This window comes from Miscanthus floridulus, chromosome 3 (genome assembly GCF_019320115.1).
Source record: "Miscanthus floridulus cultivar M001 chromosome 3, ASM1932011v1, whole genome shotgun sequence".
Taxonomy (NCBI): domain Eukaryota; kingdom Viridiplantae; phylum Streptophyta; class Magnoliopsida; order Poales; family Poaceae; genus Miscanthus; species Miscanthus floridulus.
The window spans coordinates 109,056,222-109,080,891 of record NC_089582.1 but is presented as its reverse complement, the minus strand read 5'-3'; the positions used below and the strand labels follow the sequence as shown (position 1 = coordinate 109,080,891).

Genomic DNA, 24,670 nt, shown 5'->3' with positions numbered 1-24,670 from the left:
CGGCGACATCGGTGGGCGGCATCATCAGAGAGGGGCCAAGGTCGGAGCCCCCGAGCACTAGGTTGGCATCAGGGTGTGTCTAGATCAGACCTTCCAGGATGCAGGTGGATGGCTCATGAAGGTCATTGATGAAGACCCCATCTGGAGATAGAACCCGCCTTGTAGCCAATTTTGCGAGAAAATCGACAACATTGTTGTCCTTTTGGGGGACATGATGTAGTTTGATCACCTAGAATTTGTCCTTGAGCTTGCACACCTCCTGGTAGCATGCTACCATGAGGAGGCTTTTGCAAGAGGACTCCTTCATGACTTAGTCGACGACCAACTCTAAGTTGCCATAGACGTAGAACCACATAGGGCCGAGCTCGATGGCGATGCGTAGTCCGTTGATGAGGGCCTCATATTCCATGGCGTTGTTTGAGGCCAAAAAGTGGAGGTGGATTGCGTAGTGGAGCCTACTCCTGTCCGGGTAGATCAGAACCACTCCAGCCCCTGAGCCGGGCGCCATTAAAGACCCGTCGAAGTACATCATTTAGTACTCATGGGTGACGTCGAGGGTTGGTAGCTAGACCTTCGTCCATTCGACGACAAAATCCATGAGAGCCTGAGATTTAATAGTGGTACAGGGAATGTTCCTAATGTTGTGGCCCATTAGTTTGAGTGCCCACTTGGAGATCCGTCCTATGGCATCGTGGTTGCAGACGATGTCTCCCAACGAGTATGAAGTGAAGACCAGGATTTCATGGTCGGTGAAGTAGTGTAGAAGCTTCTAGGTCACCATCAGCACGGCGTATAGAAGTTTCTGCACCTAGGGGTACTGAACTTTGGCATCGATGAGTACCTCCCCAACGAAGTACATGGGTCGTTGGACCTTAAGGTGGTGTCCTGGCTCCTCCCTTTCAATGACTAGGGTGGCGCTTATCATGTGGTTGCTTGCTGCTACATAGAGGAGGAGGGGTTCTCCCCGTTTGGGAGCGACGAGGATTGGGGCCGATGTCAGCGACGCTTTGAGGCTCTCCAAAGCCTGCTGTGCTTCCTCAGTCTAGATGAAAGCGTCCATCTTTTTAAGAAGCTTGTAGAGAGGCATGCCATGCTCGCCTAGCCGGGAGATGAACCGACTTAGGGCGGCCAAACAGTCGATGAGCCTTTGTACACCCTTGATGTTGCGTATAGGGCCCATGTTGGAGATGGTTGTGATTTTTTCGGGGTTGGCCTCGATATCGTGTTCAGACATGATGTATCCAAGTAGCTTTCCCTTTAGAACCCCGAAGACACATTTTTTGGGATTTAATTTGACGTTGAACCTTTAGAGGTTCATGAACGTTGCGGCCAAGTTTGTGATCAGGTCAGAAGCTTGAGCCATTTTTACCACTATGTCATCAACATAGACGATGATTGTTGGTTTTGGCTGCTTGCCTTTGTCAGGTTGGTCGAGCAGGTCGATTTGATCGGCAAAGCATTGCTGCATGCACCGTTGATAGGTGGCACCAGCATTCTTTAGACCGAAAGGCATGGTTACATAATAGTATGAACCATACGGGGTGATGAATGAGGTTGTGAGCTAGTCGGACTCTTTCATCGCGATCTGGTGATAGCCTGAGTAGGCATCCAGAAAAGAGAGGATTTCGTATCCTGAGGTGGAGTCGACTATCTGGTCTATGCGTGGCAAAGGAAAATGGTCCTTTGGGCACGCCTTGTTGAAGCCAATATAATCAACACATATTCTCCATTTCTTGGTCTTCTTTTTAACAAGAATAGGATTGGTAAGCCAGTCGGAGTGGTATACCTCCTTGATGAATCCAACCGCCAGGAGTTTGGTGACCTCCTCACCTATGGCCCTGTGCCTCTCATCGTCAAAGCGACGCAGGCGTTGTTTGGCAGGCTTGGAGCCTAGGACGAGGAATAATGCATGCTCAGTGACCTCCCGTGATATGACTGGCATGTCGAAAGGTTTCAATGTGAAGACATCGTGATTGGCGTGTAGAAAGTCGGCGAGCTCGCATTCCTATTTGGCCGGGAGCTAGGTCCCGATCCACATCATCTTTGTTGGGTCGGTGGGGTCGATTCCCACTGCCTTAGTTTCCTTGAGTGGATGGAAGGCAGTCCAGGAGGTTGGCTTGTTGCAGTCTAAGACTGCTGGAGTCGACGAATCTCTGAGCTGAGGGAGCTCAGCTGAGTTGATGATGGCAGTGGCGAGCTCGAAATGCTCGCGGTCGCATGTGTAGGCGTGCGAAAAGGTGCTACCCATGGTGATGATGTCGTTCGGTCCTGGCATCTTCAACTTGAGGTAGGTGTAGTTGGGGATCACCATGAACTTTGCGTAGCATGGTCGCCCCAAGATGGCATGGTAGGACCCCAGAAAGTCCACCACTTCGAAGGTGAGGACCTCTGAGCGGAAGTTGGCTCGGTCACCAAATGTGATGGGCAGGTCAATCTGCCCGAGCGGGTACGCCTGCATTCCTAGGATCATGCCGTGGAAGGGAGAGCTCACTAGGTAGAGCTCTGACCAGGGGACGCGCATGGCGTCGAGGGTGTCGACGTAGAGGATGTTGAGGCTATTGCCTCCGTCCATCAGCACCTTGGTGAGGCGCTTCTTGTGGACAATGGGGTCGATGATGTGCAGGTAGCGACCCGGTTTGGCGACGTGGGAGGATGGTCCCTCTGGTCAAAATTGATCAGAGATTCTAACCAGCTAAGGAAGGAGGGGACGGCTGTTTTGGCGACCCACACCTCTCTATAGCGCACTTTGTGCTAGCGCTTGGAGTAGATAGCGTTAGATCCCTTGAAGATCATGAGGCATTCCTCAGCATCAGGAAAGCCATCCCATCCATGCCCGCCACACCTCCTTTCTTGGCTGCTACCATCTTGCCCTTTCCCTCTTTTGGCCCACCGGCCTATCGTAGAAAGCGCTTGAGGAGTTCATAGTTCTTGTAGAGGTGCTTGATGGGGTAGGCATGGTTGGTGCATAGGCTCTCCATGAGCTTGTTGAAGTGGTTAGGCTAGCCCTGCTGGAGCTGCTTGCCCGTGTGATCAGCCACGAAGACCAACACGGAGTTGGCCAGTCGACGCTGATCCTTTTTGTTCTTTTTACCCCTCCACGTGGAGGGGCCCTTGTCCTAGTCCTCACGCTTTGCCTTGCCCTTGTCTTGGCCTCCACTAAAGACCGCTCCAACTGCATCCTTGCTGGAGGCATGGTTCGTGGCGATGTCAAGCAGGTCACGGGTGGTCTGGGGCTTCAGATAGCCGAGCTTGTGGATTAGGGACTCATAGGTCATCCTAGAGAGGAACATGCTGATGATGTCGGCGTCGATGACATCAGGAAGGGAGTTGCATCATTTTGAGAACCTACGGATGTAATCCCACAGGGACCCGTTGGGCTCCTATCGGTAGCTCTTGAGGTCCTAGAAATTCCTAGGATGGACATACGTCCCCTAGAAGTTCCCGATGAAGATCCTCTTAAGATCCACCCAGTCGCGGATACTGTTAGGTGGGAGGAATTTGAGCCATGCTCGAACATGTTCCCCCATGCAGATGGGGAGGTATTGAATGATGAAGTGGTCATCATCCACTCCTCTGGCTCGACAGGCGAGCTAGAAGTCTTTGAGCCATATTTCGAGGTTCGTCTCCCTGATATATTTGGTGATGTTGGTAGACGGTCGGAAGCGCTATGGGAATGACGCTCTCTGGATGCGTCGGCCAAAGGCCCGTGGTCCTAGGCCATCTAGGCTAGGACTCCGATCATCAGGTCGGTGACCATGCCTAGGGTGCATTTCACCGCTGCCCTCGATGGTCCGGCCGGTGCCCGTGCTGCCCGCTCTCACCGCCCCCTGATGGACGTCATCATCATGCTAGGCCTAGCACCGGTTGTTGATGACGCTGCCAGCGTCTCGATTTGGCCTGAGGCATTTGCGCACAGGTGGTCGGTGTGGAGCGGGTGCCAGGTCAGGCCGTGGCACAGCTGCGACCTCCTGTTCTGCGCTCGATGACTGTAGTGGTGAGCGGATGGAGCGACTCGACCGGTGCGGCCCTATTCCCCTGTGGGGAGAGAGGCTGTGAGTCGGTGTCGCAGCGCGAAGCTCTCTGCCTATTGAACGGCGGCGGTTTCCACCAGCGTCCAGAGGTTTCGGTGAACCGCTTGCTCCTAGGGGTCGACAGGCTCTGGAAGGCTACGCAAAAGCATCGCCGCAGTGGTGATGTTCTAGCCAGCCCGAGCGAACTATGGGGGGATCGTTCCCCCCATCCATGATGTTGCGCTAGACCTGGCAGGCGTGACCCCGAGCGCCGCTTGCCGGGTTACGCGAGTGTGGCGCAGCGTGTTGCACCAAGCACGGCAGCGTAGGTGGTGGCTAGTTCTGCCACCTTTGTCGTAACTCCTTGCCGTGCTCCTATGCACACACGAGGGCCTCCACGCAAGGGTCTAGATCTGGAGGGGTGTGGGTCTATAGAGACTCCTCTACCACCGATGGCTATCTCGGAGTGTTCGCCATAGCGCACTCCCAAGACAGAGGGTGGCTAGGTGCCACGACATCGCCGATGCTGGAGCTGTCGCTCTCAACCTCGTCATCCATGAGGTCATGGAAAGAGGCGGGAGCGTAGCCTGCCATCCCCACGAATTTGGATGTGAGAGGGGTCGGCGTCAGCATCTTTTGGAGCCCTCGGCATGCGCATCCGTGGGGGACGCGAGGCCATAGGGGAACCGGTTGCATGGCAGTCGCGGCAGGGACAAAAGGGTCCCTCCGGAGAGTTGGCGAAAGATAGTAAATAGTGAGTAAATAACAGTATGTATGTTACTCATAGCGGGGTTTGATCCCGGCGTAGGCTCGGAGCGAAGCGCAGGTGCCTCGTCGTTGAAGTCGCCGGGTGTCCCGAAGCTGATGGAGGGCGCTCCTCCTTTGATAGGCATCAGGATAAGTGCCTCCTCGTGGAGGTGAAGCACGCCGAGCCAGTCGGCGATGAAGTCTAGGCTTCCAAAGAGGAAGGCCTGAGATGGCTCAAAGATGAGAGGAACCCACATCCCAACAGGTGGGAGCGTGGGAAACTCCAGCGAGCCAAAGTGAGTCATATCGCTTGAGCCCGTCATGCCGAAGATGGCGGAAAGGTGGGCCATCCGATGACCAAAAGCATGAACGTACGGCGTTCCTCCCCACGGACGGCGCCAATTATCGGTGCGAAAAGTGACCAACTAGTAAATATTTATCGTTTTGCCGTACGTTGTGATCGAATGTGGCCTAGCACTCAATTACACAGGGTTTATACTGGTTCAGGCAATGTGCCTTACGTCTAGTTTGAGTCGGTCGGTGACTTTATTCGTGAGCCTAGGTGCTCGAAGTTTGCTGTGGGGTTACAAACAAGTGGGAATAAGATGGGGGTACCAGAGATCCAGTCGAACTCTGGACCAAAGGGCCGAGAGTGACGAGAGCTCCTACATGCGCTAAGTATTGGAATGTATGCTCTCTATTGCTTTAGAATGTCTAAAGCTAGCAGAGAGTGAGTCGGAATGATCTGTGTGTTGTCTATTGTTAGTTGAATTGATCGAATCATCCTCTTGGGAGAGGGCGCATTCCCTCTTATAGATGAAGGAGACAGCCTTACAAGTGAGAGAGAGAGAGAGGGAGTGTATGCTACCTAGTCTTGTTGCCCACGCTATCGGGTACAAGATGGTTTGTCGGTGCCTACAATACTATTGATGCCCTGATGCATGTGGTTGGTTCCATCGTGTTCTTCTAGTATGGCAAATGTCGGCGCCTACCATACTATAGGATAAATGTCGGTGCCCACAACATTATTCGTGTCCTGACATGTCTGAAAGGTTGCAAAGTGCCCGTCTGACATGCCCTGACAGTACTGTCATGCAGGTGTGCAGGGTACAGTCCTCGGTATTGTGGTTGACTTGTGCGCCTTACCTTATCTGCTTCGCCTGATTTCTTGGGTCCTCACCGAGCGGGTGTCCCCGTTCGGTCATTCCCAGTCGGCTCCGACCGCACCGGTCGGAGAAGAGCCACAGGCAGAGGCTTGGTGTGTTCGGTCGGAGACGCGGGTCGGAGTCAGAAGCGAGCGTCGCCCTTTCTTGGCCAGGCCTTCTGGTCGAAGACGCGGGTCGGAGTCAGAAGCGAGCGTCGCCCCTCCTTAGCCAGGCCTTCCGGTGGAGAGGCGGGTCAGAGTCAGAGGCCTTCTGGTCAGAGACTTGATCGCTCTTTCGGCCTACTGTTAGGTATTTGGGCCAGCTCAGGAGTTGTGCGTCGTCCACAACATCGTCTATTGGGCCTAACTTTTTGCTGGAAAGCAGGCCCATTAGGGACCCCAGGTTTATGAACCCACACTACATATCTATCTCACTAGATCACTAACAAAATTAACTACCTGAGTCATCACATTAACTAGTAAATAACAAATGCCAAAACTACTACACTACAATCAAAGCTAACTAAATACGTACATTGCATATTCACAATTTTTACATGTCTGACGACGGAGTCGTGGACGTCGACGAAGTCGCAGCGGACGCCGGGATCGATGGCCCTAGGACGGAGTCACAGCGGACGCCGGGCGTGGGTGAGGACAACAAGCCAAGCCGGTAGTGGCACGGCCCGGCGCTGCAACGGCCGGGGCCAGTGGTGGCGTGGTCGGGGCCGGCGGTGGTGCACAGCGGGCGCGGGATGGCCGGCGCTCCACGCGGCGAGGCGGGCGCGGCCGGCAAGGCGAGTGCGGGTGGCACGGCGAGTGAGGCCGGGCGCGGGCGGCACGGCACGGCAGCCGCGGGCGGCACCGAGCGGGCACGGTGCGGGCACGGCACGGCGAGCACGGCGCGGGCGCGGTGGCCGCCACAGGCGTGGCCGGCCGAGGGTGGGCGAGGGCGCGGGCACGGGCGCAAGCAGCGGCGGCGGTGCGCTGGTCCGGGGCGCACGAGAGAGAGAGGAGAGAGAAAGGAAGGAAGGGCCCATACGTAAGACAGGCTTGGCGCCAATAACCATGGCGCCAAGCTCGGTGCCAAGATCTATGGCACCAAGCTTGGCACCAAGATCTATGGCGCCAAGCTCGGCGCCAAGATCTACGGTGCCGAGCTGTCTGCCAAGTCATCGCCACGTCTGCGCCTAGCCTAAGACCTCGGCGCCAGCAACGATGGCGCCGAGCTAAGGGTCCAGATTTTGAAATCATATCTCTAGGGTCATATTTGTGAAGAATTTTCAAAAAAAAAAAGAGCTAAAAAATTCAGTCCGCGAGGTGGTCCCCTATCCGCCGCCGAACCTTCAAGGACAGGCTCGCCTCCAGGTTCTTCCTGTTCCTGGAGTCGCACTAGCTACTCAGGCACCCAACATTTTAGGATTTATCTATTTTTTCCGGCGGATCTCATGAGTATTAACATAGAGACTCTCTAGTTAGAATTTTGGGGCTCTATCTTTTTTCTCTAGCACAATATGTATTTAGTTGAAACCTAAGTTTAAATTGTATAAGCTCTTGTTGCATCTTTTTTTGTGACATTATGAGTCTATATTTTTAGCTTTCAACTTTTAATATAATTGTATTGTATAGTTATAATCTATATCAGCTTTCAACTTTTTATCCATGGGTTAAGTTGAAACTAGTACTTATGTATCTTTTATTCAAAATTTTATTTTATTAAAAAATATCCTATATCATAGGCTACCCTTTTGGTTCTTACAATGGCCAGTTCAGCTTGCATGACGATACTCAAGATGTTAAATTGTTATATCAAAGTATTATATGTGTAGTAGTATTGTTTTACAAAACATAGAGTGCTTAAATTAAACTACTAATATTGATATGACATAATATTTCGGTATCATGTAGTATTAATATAACATAAAATGAATTGTTAGTGTTACTGCTATGTGGGTTGTTAAAAGAGTATTTCTTTTGCTTGATAATCTATTAAATTAAATATTTGTCTCTTGGAGCATAGCATTATACTTACTTTTAACTTAACAGTGTATAAGATTAAAATTCAAAAACACATATTGTACTTTATGGATATTAAGTTATTTTCCATAATAGGTTATATTAGTATTTACATGTAGATTTGATGTATTGTTTCTTTATTTTTTATAATGGCTAAGGTGGATAGTTCATATTCAAATTAAGAGGTGTTACTTTATATTATTTTTATATTATTTTTCATAGTGTAATATATATATGGGTAATTTAAATGCAAACTTAGAGTTTGATTTTCATTATATATCTTTCCTAATGACAACGATGGATAAGTTATAAAAAATATTAGGTATTTTATATTAAAATCTTTTATAATGGTAGAATTGGATAATTTAGATCAAATTTAGGGAGTTATTTTAAACTATCTTTCATAATGCAAAGGTGGGTAGTTTAAATGCAAACTTATAGCTATAATGGCTATTATTGGAAATGGTGATTAGAGTCTACCAAATTAGAAGCGAGATGTTTCTGATTATCGTAAGAATTTCTAACTTTTTTCTAGCATATTAACGTAAAGTCTCCGTTGAAGCCTCGAATTAGTACCCATAAGATAGATATTGATAGTTTTCTCTGTAAATTTGATGGAGCTTATGATAGTTTGACTTAGAGCAAAAAAAAAAATCATGCTTTTTAGACATATAGGTAGTACGATATAAAGTGATGCAACAGTCTTTTGTTAATGTACTTCAGTAGTTGTATAAACTTTTGTACTCTACTACTGCCAAAACATATAAAGCTTAAAATTTCCAGAAACGATCACACCGTTTAAAACAGTATGCACAAACTGGGTTCTAATATCTGATCAACAGGTCCGCCCCCCCCCCCCCCCCCCCCCCCCCCCCCCCCCCCCCTGCTCTCCATATAATAACAAAATAACGACACCCGGTAAAGGTACAGCACAGAACGAACGGATCAAGTAGCCTAGATCATAACTGGAATGATTGATTTTTCTTTAAAGTACCTTTCATGCACAATAAATTTGAGTAATTATGCTATACACTGAGATTTAACGAACTGACGAACCGTATCATTTGGCACAGATTTGGAGAACGACTGCCTTGCGTGGACATCTTCGTGTGCACTGCAGACCCACAATCAGAACCACCAAATCTTGTTCGGCTGAGCAAGAAGCCGGCTTATTTTTCAGCTGGGACAGTGTTTTTCTCTCGCAACAAACCAGTATGAACAGTGTTTCCAGCATAAACAGTGATTTTTCCGTCTAGCCGAACAAGCTCAAGTCATCTCCACTGTGCTATCGGTCATGGCATACAACTACCCAGCTGAGAAATTAAACGTCTACCTCTCGGACGATGGAGGCTCGATTCTCACTTTCTATGCTCTATGGGAGGGCCTCCGTGTTCGCAAAGCATTGGCTCCCATTTTGCAAGACATACAAAGTTGAGCCAAGGTCACCAGCTGCTTACTTCTCAGAGTCAGATAAGCCCCGTGATGATCTGTGCACCTTGAAAGAATGGTCATTCGTCAAGGTATGCATATTCAGGACTGAGGTTCCATTGGGCAGGGCCTGTACGAGGAAATGACTAAGCGAATTGATTCAGCTGTTGTGTCAGGCAAAATTCCAGAAGAAATAAAAGCAAAGCATAAAGGATTTTCTGAATGGAATTCAGAAATGACTCCCAAAAATCACGAGCCAATTCTTCAGGTAGCTTTCCTGCCCTCCAAACTGGAGCGTGATTTAATAATTGTGGAGTGAGGAACTTCATAACATTTGAGCCTCCTAATTCTGACAGTTCGCTCGTTTTCTAGATTCCACGTCAATGCAAAATGACAGGGAGGTTAATGTACTACCAACAATGGTATACATGGCACGAGAGAGGAGGCCTCAATACCACCACAACTTCAAAGCTGGGGCAATGAACGCTCTGGTGCTTGCCCTATCTGTCCTTATCTTAGAACTTAACAAACTTCTTTTTAAACTCCCTACTTTACACATTAGTATTTGTTTATTTTCATATGTGCAATAGAAATAAGCAAATAGTTTAAACATATATATATTCTGATTCTGTGATCAGGAAGTTCAATTTATAGTTGAGTAGTACAGGGATGACCAAGGCCATACTACGCTATTATTGTCTCCATCAGAAAATCATAAGATGCAATTGACACAAGGCATAGATTTGTCGTGCCTAGTAGGTCCACGGTGCGCCACATGTTTACACAATTCATAGTGCATGGGACCATGTGAAATAATTTGAATAATGCTTGCACATTTCAAACAACTACTGATGCAGCCACGAACATTGTAGAATAATGCTTGCATATGCACAATAGGTGGGTATTTGTCCTATCTGCTGACACCTCAATAATCCACTAAGCATCAATGAATCAGCAGTGCATCAAAAAATTCCCCAAAGTTGAACTTAAAGGAAATGTTTAAATCTACAGTTCTGCAGCCCTTTATCAAAATATACAGTTCAAAATATGTTGATTTTACCTAGATGTGGGTAAAATACCACAACTGTGAGACATCAGCAGGTGTGGTATGGAGTCTGACAATTATCATAAACAAACTCTCATTACCACCATGCTGGCTAAAATGCTAAATATAAAGTGTACTCCATGAAAGAATATGATGCCTTAACCACGAGTCTAAAAATATGTCAACATTTCTTTTTTTAATTCAGATAAGGGTATCATCAGTGATAAGCAACAGCCCTATCATCATGAATGTGGACTGTGATATGTATTCCAACAACAGTGATTCAATCAGAGATGCGTTATGCTTCTTCCTTGATGAAGAAATGGGTCACAAAATCGGATTTGTACAGTACCCTCAGACCTATAACAATGTGACGAAGAATGACATATATGACAACTCCCTCCGTGTCATCAATCAGGTCAGCAATAGCAATGTGATTTCAACACCTTTCATAAATAGCAATAGCAGTATATGCAACTACTATACATGTCATGACACTAACATAGCTACTTCAGATCTAAAGGAGCTGAGTGATTTCGACAGTGTGGGTGGCCCTCTATATTGTGGCTCCAGATGCTTCCATAGAAGGGAGATCCTATGTGGCAGAAGGTAAACCAAAGAATACAAGGAAGATTGGGACAGAGGAATTAAGAAAAAGACACAAGTCAACATAGATCAGACTGAAGAGAAAGCGAAGTCATTAGCAACCTGCACTTATGAATATAAAACACAGTGGGGAAATGAGATTGACTTGAAATATGATTGTGCAGTAGAAGACATCATCACTGGATTGGCAATACATTGTAGAGGGTAGGGGTCAGTCTTCATGAGCCCATCAAGAGCAGCATTTATCGGTGTAGGTCCAACAACACTTGCTCAGACAATACTGCAACACAAGAGATGGAGCGAGGGTAATTTTTCAATCTTTCTTTCGAAGTACTGTCCCTTCTTCTTTGGACATGGAAATATCAGGTTACTACATCAAATGGCCTACTCAATTCCTGGTTTGTGGGCACCAAACTCACTCCCTACACTATATTATGTTATCATCCCTTCACTTGGCCTTCTCAAGAGCACTCCCCTATTTCCAGAGGTAACATTATATGATATAAGTGTCACTTTAGTTTCATATAATTTGCAGTGAAACTAACACAATGCCCTTAGTCATTCAGATAATGAGTCCATGGGTCATACCTTTCCTATATGTTTCATCGGTGGAGAATATGTACAACCTATATGAAGCATTATTATCCGGAGAAACATTGAAGGGGTGGTGGAATGGACAGAGGATGTGGATAATTAAAAGAATAACCTCATACCTCTATGGTGTCATTGACACAATCAGGAATTTGGTAGGACTGTCAAAGATGGGGTTTGCAGTTACATCAAAGGCCAGCAATAAAGATGAATCGAAAAGGTACGAGCAAGAAATCATGGAATTTGGATCGTCTTCACCAGAATATGTGATCATTGTAACAGTTGCATTACTCAACCATGTGCGCTTGGTGGGAGGGCTATACCAAATCATCACAGGCACATAGTATTCAATATATTTTTCCTCCAGGTCATTCTATGTGGGGTGCTAGTTATCATCAATATCCCAATCTATGAAGCAATGTTCCTCAGGAAAGACACAGGGAGAATTCCATTCTCAGTCACACTAGCTTCCATTGGCTTGGTGATTGTGGCCCTCTTTGTACCAATAATTTGAGGTCACAGAAGAGGCACTGGTGAATTTCTTAAGAGTTCAATTGAATATACTACACATAAAAAAAGATGATGCAAGATATTCACATACTGTCTCATGTAAAAACCCAAACCATCCTAAAACAGCACTACCTTATGTGTTTGTTTTGAGGGGCATTGTCTGTTGCCTCATCATTTCAAAGGTCAAATCAATATGTTTCTCTGTTTTTCTTAAAAGAGTAGATATGTTGATTTTGATTATGTATTGAGCAAATACATAATAAATTAGTGATGCGCATAAGATGGATCAAAAGAAAGACTAATCAGTCTTTTAGACAGTAGAAAAATGCAAAAGTACATAAAGGGAGAAGTCCAAGCTTCATCTTGGAAGTTCCCAACCAAACAAATGGCCTTGCAAGCACTCTTAACTATTTGCCGCTCAATGAGTGTATGATATGTATCAACATTTCAAATGTCTCCAGTAGGATGAAGCTTCGCTTATGGTATGCTCTCATAAAATTCTTTAGATCCTCAAATAAAAAGATTAGCCTTGCTTGCTAATTATTATAATAATCTTTATAAAATGAGAGGATATTAAAAAAAGGAACTTGAGATGAAGATAATCGGATACAAACAACAGTATGTGCCACATAGCTTGCAAAGAGTTTACAGGACATTGTGCATCTTCTGCCGTGGCAAACAAGATACACAACAGTATGTAAGATGTACACAAAATAGCACGTGGCAGTTCTTCAAAATCTCTCACTTGTCACTTGCATCACTAAAAGAATTGGTGCCCGCCTACATGCTACATTTGATTTCTAGTTGCACAAAATCTCCTTCAACTAGAAAATTAGCTGTAAGGCCAGGCATCTCAGTTCACAGTCACTGACAGCAATTATACAACCCAAGTATAGACAATAAATACACACTTTATGATTGCAAACAAGGAATGATATATATAACTTCCATGCTGATAAAAAACCTTGTTTCTTCCACAGTAGTAATGACGACACTTGTCTGGTATTGCCTATAAATAATGTGCACTAGAATAATTTCTAAAATACCATATTTAACTAAATGTATGTATGTTAGGCTACATTTGGAATTTTGGATGAGTGCATCCATCTAGAAATTCTTATCACTACTAACTCTACCATTTGCAGCATTAGACAAAGGTGTCATAGTCATGCTACACTAGGATCAACTAAATAGAGATGCACAGTGGCAGACCATTCAAGCAGGTGTAGTTCTAGTACCTTGGCTTGCAACATACATTTATAACATTACTCATCAGGGCATCCTCAGCATTCTTGTTGTTTATGATGCAACTAATCTGCGTGCCGTACAAGAAGCAATATGGTATGAATTTGACTGCTTTTTTTGTGAAGCCAAAGCACAGTGCTTCTTAATGTAGAATGCGAGAGGAAAACGCAGACAGAGTTTCAAGAATATGTAAGATAAAGATATTGAAGCAGTGACTTGGTGCACTTTAAAATTAGGGCAATACATGTGATTCCATCTCACCTAGTTGTGGCCTTGTGGCAACTCCTATAATATTAGTGCGATGACCGGACAAGGCGTGCAGCAAATGCCCCATCCATAGAGTGCTTAGTTGGATTTGAGCAATAGAAACCTTCATCTGTGATAAATTCTGTAGGAACATACCCACATACACTCTGAGGAGCAAATTCCTACAGCATATCATAAAGTAATTAATATACAGATTTCAAAAAATATAATCATAATAAGATTTTTTATTGGGTATACAAAACATTCTGTATGCAAAAAAGGAACATGATGAAGTGTCAAGGTTGCGGACATGAATCATGATGCAGGAACTCCAATTGCAGGAAAAAAATAATGCTACAGAAAGTTTAAATGTGCACAGTTTTGTGTCCTACACCAGAGTTATATCATTCTTTAGACCTGAAATAGTAGGGCTAGAATATAGTGGGAATGGTTGGTTATGAAGAACTTCCAGTTACTGGAATTAAGAAGTTTATTGATAGTGCTACTGCTACTTCACTTCAGTGGAAAAACAATGCAACACATAATAATAGTATAATACCAACAGTCCCTGAATAGGAAGGACAAACATATTTTTTATCATTCAAGTTGAATATTGAGTTTATAACTTGAACAAAACAAATAGTGCTGATTGTTATGAAAAAAAGTACCGGATGCCTCTGAACAAAAGCAGCAATCCTCTTTTCATTTTCTTCAGGGTCAATTGAACACGTACTGTAGATTAGTATACCACCAGGCTTTACCAAGCTGCAAGTAAAACCCTTGTAAGTAACCTCAGATGTTGTTCAGACAAATTTTCTTGCATGATTTTACAGAGCAAGGGATCTCACATTGATGCCGAATCAAGAAGCTCGTCTTGTAAACACATCAACTCTTCCAAATCTTCCAACTGCCTATTCCAACGTAAGTCCGCCCTCTTAGGAACATTCAAAAAAAAGTAATTTTATAATGCAATAGCTTGTAGCTCCAGATTCAGATTGGTTTAAATGAAAACTGGAAGGATGAAATGTTGGAGATGTACTTGATGAAGAAAGGTACCTTGGAAAGGACTCCCAGCCCAGAGCATGGAGCATCCAACAATACTTTGTCATATTTAGCAGTGGTTTCCTTCTGCAATATATGTCCACATGGGCAAAATTTTCTTATCATATATGTGGACAATCATTAAACATGAATCCATGATGATTACTAGTCATATTTCTAAAATATTTCCATTGGAGCGTTATAAGCAAATCTTCTGTTCTTTTTCTGGGTTTGTGTGAACTTTCATGGGAACTTACAGCATATAGTCGAAGATCAGCATGGATGTCAACGATCATATCATCTAGACCGTGTAACTTTGCTGCATCCATGAGTATTCTCAAGCGACCTTTGTTTATGTCCAGAGCCCATATCTTCCCTGTACCAGAGTACATGATCGTGACAAGTCTCTAAGCTACTATCCATTCGACATATGGAATCCGATCAGAACCACATAAAATGGCAAACGTGTTGGGAAAAGAAAACATTCTGAAATGATTTTTGTGAGATCTATGTACTTGTTGACTTTAAATACAAGCATTTATAAATGCCAGTTTTAGTGAAGGTATCAAGGTCATACAGTTTAACTAGCCATCAGATGCTGCACTAGAACTGCATGGATATAAACTTTATACCTGACAACCACTGGCACATGGATATCAATTACCATATGCCTGAAGGTGGATATAATCAGGCTATCAGCAGTAAGAAGTGGAAAGTGATTCATCCCAAAATTCACTCACATCTTTTTCACAACCAATGGCACATGGATATCAAGAACCATATGCCTGAAGGTGCATATAATCAGGATATCAGCAGAACAAAGTGGAGATGTGAGTGAATGTCGGAATGAATCACTTTACTGCTGATAGCCTGATTATATGCACCTTCAGGCATATGGTAAATGATATCCATGTGCCAGTGGTTATCAAGCTAAGTATATTCGCCAGGTATAAACATTATACCCATGCAGTTTGAGTATAGCATCCGATGGCTAGTTAAACTGTATGATCTTGACACTTTCACTTAAAAGTGGCATTTGTGAATGCTCGTATTCATGAGATAGTAGCAAAACAAGTTTATTACAGTTTGCATTACAACATCATTAGAAAATTAAACCCCTCTGTCCATTCCATTTTCCTACCTTCTCCTGACAACCGTGATGCCATGAAAAGAGTCTTTCCACCAGGTGCAGCACAGCAATCAACAATTGTTTCCCCAGGTTGTGGATCGACCACAAACACTACAAGGCCTGCAATAGGTCTTTCATAACTCAACACAGACTATCAATAAATTCCCCAAATGAAACTGTGTCACTCCCAACTAAACGGAAGTGACTGAATGCCTTTCCACAGCCATGGGCTATTATTCGCTAAGAGCATTTTTTAGTGCAGTAATATCATTTTTAGAAGAAAAAAACATTTTAATGCAGTAATCTTAGAAAAATGTCATTTTAATGCAGTAACGACATTTTGGATAAGGTACATGCTTAGTGATCATGAAATAACTATCGTAACTTGCCTGCACTCTCATCTTGCACAGCACAAATGCCATCTTTCAGTAGTCCAGCTTGTAAGACTGACTATACAAAGAAGAAATTAAATTGTCCAATTATCAAGCATAACAAGAGGCATAATCAAGAAAAATATGAGAAATGAAATCAGTGGTTTGGTAATGGATAAATGATAAAATGATTCTTCTTCAGGGGAAACAGTGAATGCACACAAGGGCCCTTGATTGAATGCAAACGGACTTGCATAATAAATAACAAACTTATCCAACATGATGCAAGGTAAGATATACTGACTCACAGTTATAACAATCAAAATAACATCTAAAGCAATAAGCATAGAACTATCCATTTTTACAATTTTATTTGCTAGAAATCTTAAGTATTTAAGGTTGATTTTTTAATCAGCTCTCAGATCACTTTCCTGGAAATGCAATGAAAGCTGACATCTTATGCACTCTAACATGTTTACTAGGTCTTGAAATGGTAGAAATGTGACATACAGGGAGCTCGTACAGTTGGTGTGTTGGTGGATTTTCTACAATTATGGGATTTATTGATGGATTTTCAGCTGCAGCCAGAGGTTGAGGATAGACACATCTGGAGGCTCTCCTCCAACAGACAATACTCGGCTAAGTCGGCATATGATGGGTTCTTTTTGGGTTCTACTCTCTTTGGACCATGGGAAAGAATCTGGAAATCTTGGGCACCACCTAAGTGTCGCTTCTTTATGTGGCTGGTCGCGCACAACAAGTGCTGGACGGCTGATCGCCTGGCACGTCGCGGGTTGCCTCATCCTGAATATTGTCCTCTCTGTGACCAAGAAGAAGAGACTATTGACCATCTCCTTGTCCATTGTGTGTTCGCAAGAGAATTTTGGTTCAATCTGCTTAGACAGGTCGGTCTTCAGATACTGTCCCCTCAGCCTACAGAGTTGTCCTTCCATGCTTGGTGGGAGAAAGCTAGCAGCAGCACCGCTGATGGGCTGATAAGGCAAGGAGTTAATTCGCTTATTATACTTGGAGCATGGACTATTTGGAACCATCGCAATGGGTGTGTTTTCGATGGATCAGCTCCAAGCTTAGCTGGTGCTCTGATTTTAGCTGGCGAGGACCGCCGCTTGTGGTCTATGGCAGGGGCTCGAGGATTATCTTTCCTGACTGCCCTCCGACCCGGTAGTTAGAGTGTCTAACTCAGTAGTGGTCGTCTTGTGTGTTTATGTCACCGGCGCGAGTGTAATCCTAGAAACTGTTGGGGCGTGTGCGTGTGTGTGTGGTGTGTAAGGTGTTGTTTGGGCTCTTGCCCTTTATTCTCTTCTTAATTTAATGAAGCGCAGCTCTCCTGCGTTTTCGAGAAAAAATATATATATTAAACAAATCACATTTGTTTAAAGAAAAGGTACAGAGGATATGAAAAGATCATGTCAACATATGAAAAGTGTGTACAAATAGTAGAAAGACAAATCTATTCAGCTAATGTACCTGCATCCCTTCCCGAACACAGACAAATTCATCCATAATTGATTCTTCATAATGAACCTACAAAAAAACATCCATTAGATTGCAAAATTGTCATAGAATTGGCATTGAAATGGATACTGAGATAGACCCAACTAGCTCTATATCAAGATTGATATTCTCCAATGTGAACTGAAATTTGGACAAAATCCAAAATTACATATATGAAGTGCAGAAAGTACATGCTATACTCATTCAGTCATTCTTGGTTTTAAGAAATTATACTCGAACTCATACACGACAGAACAGGAGGTAAGAAGATTAATGGAAGCACCTGTAAACTTTCCAATCGTTTTATAAGGTCAGCCCTAGTATAGCCTTTTGATGTGTTCACCCTATGAAGCAAAGTATATAAAGGTCAGTCAACCAGGCGCTTGAAACAGAACATGTGGATTGCGTTATAGAATAACATTGGCTAAAACCTTAGACTGAAATGAGGATCACTGTTATTCCAATTCATCAATCTTAGAGCTTCATCTTTTCCATGAAATCGTATCCATCTTCTCACCATCCACTGCAATGCAGAACACACAATATAGTAAAATTATAATTGGTCATGATCTTCTTTGCATTGTTTTCAGGCAAAGATTTTTAACCAGAAAGAACAAGTATGTTGAACATCCCACAGCTACAAGACCCAGGTAATAGGGATATTGATCTAAAAAATGTAGTTCAAGTGCTAATGCCTTCAGAAATGTGAGTATATTGATTGTAGCGACTTGTCAAGGGCGTTGGCGCCCAAGGTAGCAGGACCCCGGCTATGAAGTTCGTAGCCTGGATCGGTAATGGTGCAGGGTTTATCCCCTGAGCGCCCAATTGTGAGGGAGGTGAGATTGAGAGAGAAAGAGGGGATTAGGGAAATTGGTTGTTATTGCTTGATTCATCCAAGGCTGATTACACGATATAAATAGGCCACTAACCACCTGGAGATAATAATTCTCCTAATTTGTAGCCTCTGATTGCTAGCCTGGCCACTAAAGCCCCTGATTGCTAGCCTAGCCACATGACATCTCTCCCCCCTCGACGAGAAGCTCGTCCTTGAGCTGCTGCAGACCTACTTGACGCGACCTAGGGTTAAGCCTTTTACATCTCGTCTTACCGTTGTTATTTAAAACTAAAATATAAAATAAATTTGAACTGCAACTAAGTCTTCCTGGATCCCATGGAAGGAGCCCAACTGCTGGCTTCATGTGGGATGAAGAGTGGAGGATGTACCAGCCCACTAGTACACTGGACCTGTCCAGCACCAAGGCGGGTGCCAGAACAAATGAGACGGCCACCGCCGTCAGTGCTTGCTGCTGGGTTGCGATGGTCGTTCCCCACACCGGGAGACCGCATACCCAGATCTCTACTTCGGCTGGAGCCGCAGGACGTATAGGCGAGCCCGAGTGGTCGAACGTGCAGGCTGCTATTTGCTGCAGCGACGGGCTGAGCAGCATGCGCATCTTCCGCGCCATCCGCCGGACAAGGAAACCTCGCCCTGCTGCTTGCAGGCGCACCGCTGCCCGCTCCTCCGATGATGGCCACGTGATGGCCCTGGAGATAACAGCGAGACGCTGCTCCCCACGGAGAGACTGCACCCGCCGACGTGCTAGGAGTCCACGTACTACTGCCTGTAGGCGTACTGCCGCCAGGTGTTCATGCTCTGGCTTCTCCATTTGAGCACGGTAGCAGGTGAACTTCTCCAGGATCCCTGACTCATGATACCAGATGGTATGAACCTTATGATCCTTAGATCATTGGGGGTTGGGGGATAACCATTGCCAGGAGGATGGCTGGTGAAGGGGGTGAGATTGAGAGGAGAGAAATTAGGAAATTGGTTTGTTATTGCTTGCTTCATCCAACACTGATTACACGATATAAATAGGCCATTAACCATCTGGAGACAATAATTCTCCTAATTTGTAGCCCCTGATTGCTAGCCTGGCCACTAATGCCCCTGATTGCTACACGACTATCAAGGAAGAACACAGTAAAATTAGATATATAAAAGAAGATAACAAATTCTTAAAAGAAGAGCAGACTTACAACAGGATGAGAATAAATTATAGAAACAGCACGAGCTTGGGCTCGATCATCACCTTCTATCTTTGGAAGAGGAAGAGAGTCTGTTTCCTGTATTATGAAGAGAAACAAAACATGTTGCAACACCATCCTGTTGATCAGGCTGACTAAATCAAGTCTACTGTCCATACCTTTAGCAATACAAGTTTACGCAGAATTGCATTCACCATATTCCCAGCACCAGGCCTTAAAGCTACTTTAGCAAGCCTTACATTCTAAAATTTGGATTTGCAGGATACATTGTTAGATAAGTTTTTCTAAAACAATGATACATATACATGATTGTCTAGTTTAACATTAACATTAGTAGTATAAGTGACAAATATACAATATGTATCTCAAAGAAAGGACATAAAAAGGTTCAAATCCCAATAACAATGATTAGTGTACAAAGTGAATTGATTTCAGATTACTGAAACAGGAACATGACCATTATATATTTTTTTCCTGGAGTCATGTTGAAAGTATATGTATGATCATAATATAAAAAATGTAAGTTGTGCAAAAAAAGACACAAAGAACTTGAAAAGATTCTTCTCACCATTCATCATTATTATCCATGAACACATAATAGATACTGGGCACAGGGGTAAGTGAAACAACTAAAATTTTTTTTTTTTTTTTTGAAGAAACAACTAAATTTGCCATTTGATGTTTGAGTGCAGGCACAAAAGAATGTGAATAATTGGCTAATCACATGTAGTTATCACCAAAATGCAACATAAGCTCGCTGTTAGGGTATAAACATGACAAGAATAAATCAATGAATTGTTAGCTAAATGTCATATTTGTGCTGTTGAACTTACACAAAACACAAGAATTGGGTAATTGGCTAATCACATGTAGTTATCACAAAAAAGCAACAGAATTTACAATAAACTCTCTGTTATGGTATAAACATGACATGAACAAATCAATGAATTGTTAGCTCCATGTCACATCTGTGCTGTGGAACTTACACAAAACAGAATGTAAAGCTCTCAAACTGAAAACAGAAGCTAACGATTTGTTCAAATAAGAGTATAAACCACACAAATAGCTAACTTAATTTCAAAGCATCGGAGAAGGAAAAAGGAAAGAAAGAAAGAAAAATCAACGTACCTCATTAACGGCAGCATAAGCAGGTACATCAAGCTTGAGAATTTCAAAAAAGCCAATTCTCAATATCTGAAATCACAAAGCGCTAGCCTTCTAAGGTTTTACAAGAGTGGAGTTAACTACTATGATGAGTATCCAAGAAAAAATATATATGCTTTAAGGAGAATAGGAGACTAAGAGAGACCTGCAGGAGCAGTGGCTCCATCTCCCTGAAAACCTTCACCTCACTGCATAGCGACATGATTAGATAATCAAGGTAGCGTTTCCAACGCACAGTTCCAGCAACAATGGCGGTAACCTAATAATGTAAGTATAAGAAAATGAAACAGAAGCTTTGAGCCCATTCGTACAGGCATATACAAACCTTGAAACATAGTTACTACTTAATAGCCATTCACACAAACATGTCTGTCATCACAGTACGACACCTTATACATGCTAGTAGTAGTAAGTGAAGACAACAAAAAGAACTGAGAAATGGTTGGCTCTATGTTCATTGAATATTGAAGGGATATATGGTTGCCACTCCAACAAACTTGTTTTTTGTTTGGGACTAAAAGGCTTGTAGCCTTGTAGTTTGTTGTTGAAGATAAATAATTCAAGAGTCCCAGCAATAACCCAAAAGTCTATGCTTTTTGGGATAAATTGAAATCAGACAACAGAAACACAAATAAGTATGTGCTATATGTAACTTTTATTAGTCTTATAGTGTATGCCTTTTGAATAAATAGAAATTTGCAAATAGAACCACCAATTCACCATGTGCAATATATAACTTTTACCAGTCTTATATCCCTGTCCTCCAAATAGCGTGTGCTGAAACCTAGTGTCCTCTCCACATATCCTATCTCTTTCTCTCCAGAATCATTTGCTCTCTCATTCAAAAGGTCTACAAATGCTTTCCCCTTCTCGATTCTTAGCAACCTCACCACTGCAACTGCTTCGAGGACACAGATAACATAAATGACTAAACAAAGCCCCTCTAAATTATTATCATCGCCAAAATTTTTATGAAGAAAACTATATATGAATAGCAAAATTTGAGAACTTTAACTATAACTTTTTACCCGCTCTGTGATGAGAGACGCCCAAATTAATAAATGTATCCTTACTCATCCCTAAGAAGAAAAAATATATATCAAAATATAAAAGTGAGCAACTAAGGTATAGTTATTGAAAAGAACTCTTTACCTGCCCTTTTAGTAAAAACTGCAGGACCAAGGTTTGGAACTCTAGTGATTCCTAAAAAAAATCAGAGATTTTGATTGGTAGCTAGAATCACATTGACATTAAGCTCGGTAAACCCTCTTTTTAGCACAGGTAATAATATCCTTTCCGAGAACAGGTGTCTTCCCTTGTTTCCCAACAAGTCAATAGCAAAACACATCACCAAGCACTATAAAACCCAAAAAAAAAAAACATTTCAATGGGCACTGATGCTGCAGGAGTTTGCAGCACAAGAATTAACAAGGTCTTGCTCCAGCAGTCCCAAAAAGACATGCTCTTTAACTCCAGCAACATGAACTCGTTGGTTAAACAGTGGGACAAATTACAAGATGTTTCAAATGATACGAGAACAAGTAGCAGGCTTAAGATGGTAATTGACCTTACTGTTACCACAAGAGAAGTCCAAAGGCAGTCAAACTCAACAGTCAATAACAACGGTAGCAAGCTAGAAGCATATCCATCACTATCATGAAAGAATTCTATATTACGGAACAAATATTTGTAAAATAATTTACACGCATTCCGGGTGCAGTAATTAGTCACTGAAGGAAATGCATCAGTGCTTCAGTGGACACAGCAAAGAAATTGGAATAATACTGCATCACTAAATGGGTGAAGATTGCACTGGATAAGCACAGGCTTAGAAATTTGATCCTAATTGTTTACTACCACACTTCACATATCTAACTCTAACATTTCATAATCGGTTAACCAGCCAAGCAAATACATGGTGATCGTTAGTACTTTTTACCTGATCGAGCTGCAGCCTCCGCCTCCCTGCTACCGTGCCTCCGTACGTTACTCATCCCTTCCAACAAAAGGAGAAAACTTTAAGCCGATTCATACAAGCAACCCGGACAGTCCTAAATTAACTCACCAAACAGAAGTACAGAACATCTAAGCAGTTACTCCGACTGCCCCTTTACCTGCGCCGCTGGGAGACATCTCCAGACTACGCCTCGAAACCCTGCTCCTCCCTTGAAAACAATCCAACAAAAAAACAATGCTCAAGCTACAGGGCTACACGAGCGCTCGTAGTTAACCAAACAACGAACAATTTACGGGAATCTGGATTACCGCCGGAACCAGGGCTCCTGCGGGCGTTGCCGGAATTCTCGGCGAGGACAATGGTGAGGCATGCGGAAGCGCGTGGGCGGAACAGCGAGACGGCGGTGGCTACCCCCTCCATATGCTTGGGATTTGGGGCGTTGGCGCGGCTAGAGTGTAGGGAGGAAGCAACGAGCCGACGAGGGGTTAACGAAAGGAAAGCGTGGTGGTGACGATAGAAATGCAGCGACGAGATAATGCGAAGGTTAAAATTAGGCCGGCTTTCTCTCCATGGAGGCCCATATGCGAGTGCTTTATTGAGGCCTGTTGTATAAGCCCATCAATAAATTGACATTTCGTTAATTACTTGTTGCCCAAAACCACCGCTTACGCCACGGCGTTCTCCTCGCAGCGGGGCGGTGACGAACTCCTCCTGGCGGGGCCTCCCACAGCCGGCCGATCACCGCCTACGACGCGCTCACGGGCGACGTCGTGGCTGGGTTCCCGGCCGCCAATACGCCGCGGAACGACCTCGCCGTGGCTGTCGGCACCGGCACCACGATTGTTGCACTTCCCACATCTGCCCAGCCATGATTGCCGGCTCGACAGTAAGGATGGCAATGGGACGGATTCGGATCGGGTGGGGTCTCTGGACGGCTAAAATCAAAACCCGAATTGAAAACCCAAATCCGTCCCGAATCCATATTTCAAATCGAAACACGACGGATTATCCAAAATCCAAAAACATTACAACAAATCCCTTATACACTGCGTTGCTGCCGCCCTTAGAGTCCGCCTCCGCCTACATCGTGGTCCTTACGGGACTCGTACTAGGGCCTGGGGCGTCGCACCGCTGCCTGCGTCTTGCCCGCACCTGCTCCGGCTGAGCGCGCGTGCACCACAACGCCTCTAGCGACTGGGCACGCCGGCCCCTGCTCGTCTGCTTACTGTGGCCAGTGGGTGTACAGGTGGTGGCAGGCTCCGAAACCTGCAGCTATTGTTTGCGCGGTGGCGGGTGGTGAGGCCGAGCGTGAGGTGAGGCCGTGAATGAGCGGCCGAGAAAACACAAGCGCCAGCATGCCGATAGCGGATCTGGTGAGTCCGTGGCCAGGGTGAGCAAGCGGCCGAGGAAACACAAGCGCCAGCATGCCGACATACGGATCTGGTGAGTCTGTAACCGGGGTGAGCGAGCGGTCGAGCGTGAGGTAAGGCCGTGAGAGTTATATACCTAGGGTTACCAGATGGGCTGTTAGTGGGCTCTATTCTGTCGGACCCCGATGGTGCTCCACGCGTGAAAACGGTAATCCACCTTGAATCCGTAGGTGCAAAACTGTCCCCAAAACCAAAACCAAAACTGCTGGACTCGAAACCCGCGGATATCCGAATCGAATCCGACCCACTGCCATCCTTACTCGACCCGCCTGCTCCAGTGGTGGCCGCCAGCGCCCATGCACGAGCTGTCCATCCTCGAGCTAGTCGCGCCTCTAGTTGAACTGATCGATCGTCGATGAAGATCTGGGTAGAGAGACTTTGCGACCGGTCGAGCTTTAATTGGATTGTCTAAGCAAGCCTGTAGTTGAA

General features: G+C 44.5%; 2 protein-coding genes and 1 pseudogene across 8 annotated transcripts; 1 reads left to right on the top strand and 2 right to left on the bottom strand.

Annotated features, from left to right (window-relative positions):
• The first annotated feature begins 9,211 nt into the window (after positions 1 to 9,211).
• LOC136542056 (cellulose synthase-like protein E6) lies at positions 9,212 to 12,491 on the top strand (annotated as a pseudogene).
• On the bottom strand, positions 9,266 to 24,268 carry LOC136542055 (uncharacterized). 7 transcript variants are annotated; one of them, XM_066534325.1, is made up of 21 exons: positions 23,120 to 24,267; positions 22,969 to 23,019; positions 22,794 to 22,850; positions 22,007 to 22,057; positions 21,883 to 21,933; positions 21,598 to 21,782; positions 21,000 to 21,113; positions 20,819 to 20,884; positions 19,849 to 19,932; positions 19,682 to 19,768; positions 18,076 to 18,167; positions 17,928 to 17,988; positions 17,618 to 17,674; positions 16,148 to 16,208; positions 15,771 to 15,878; positions 14,887 to 15,005; positions 14,645 to 14,716; positions 14,437 to 14,522; positions 14,257 to 14,353; positions 13,604 to 13,770; positions 9,266 to 9,404 (listed from the first exon to the last, which is right to left on the bottom strand). In XM_066534325.1, exons 1-20 carry the CDS (start codon positions 23,229 to 23,231, stop codon positions 13,636 to 13,638), a joined length of 1,746 nt encoding a protein of 581 aa, XP_066390422.1. In that variant the 5' UTR covers positions 23,232 to 24,267; the 3' UTR covers positions 9,266 to 9,404; positions 13,604 to 13,635. The 7 variants fall into 7 exon arrangements, with proteins under 7 accessions (XP_066390422.1, XP_066390423.1, XP_066390421.1 ...); XM_066534326.1 differs by lacking the exon at positions 9,266 to 9,404 and adding an exon at positions 11,131 to 11,276 and having other exon boundaries at positions 23,120 to 24,268; XM_066534324.1 differs by lacking the exon at positions 9,266 to 9,404 and having other exon boundaries at positions 12,818 to 13,770.
• On the bottom strand, positions 18,649 to 19,603 carry LOC136542908 (uncharacterized). Its single transcript, XM_066535527.1, has one exon. It carries the CDS (start codon positions 19,309 to 19,311, stop codon positions 18,649 to 18,651), a length of 663 nt encoding a protein of 220 aa, XP_066391624.1. The 5' UTR covers positions 19,312 to 19,603.
• Positions 24,269 to 24,670: the final 402 nt, after the last annotated feature.

Excerpts from the sequence above, each read along its gene's own strand:
- LOC136542908 (XM_066535527.1), bottom strand. The coding sequence starts at position 19,311 with ATGGAGAAGCCAGAGCATGAACACCTGGCGGCAGTACGCCTACAGGCA.
- LOC136542055 (XM_066534326.1), bottom strand. The coding sequence starts at position 23,231 with ATGGAGGGGGTAGCCACCGCCGTCTCGCTGTTCCGCCCACGCGCTTCC. Across the intron at positions 22,058-22,793 it reads GGAGGCTGCAGCTCGATCAG|GAATCACTAGAGTTCCAAAC; the intron begins GTAAAAAGTACT and ends GATTTTTTTTAG. Across the intron at positions 20,885-20,999 it reads TGGAGCCACTGCTCCTGCAG|ATATTGAGAATTGGCTTTTT; the intron begins GTCTCTCTTAGT and ends TTGTGATTTCAG.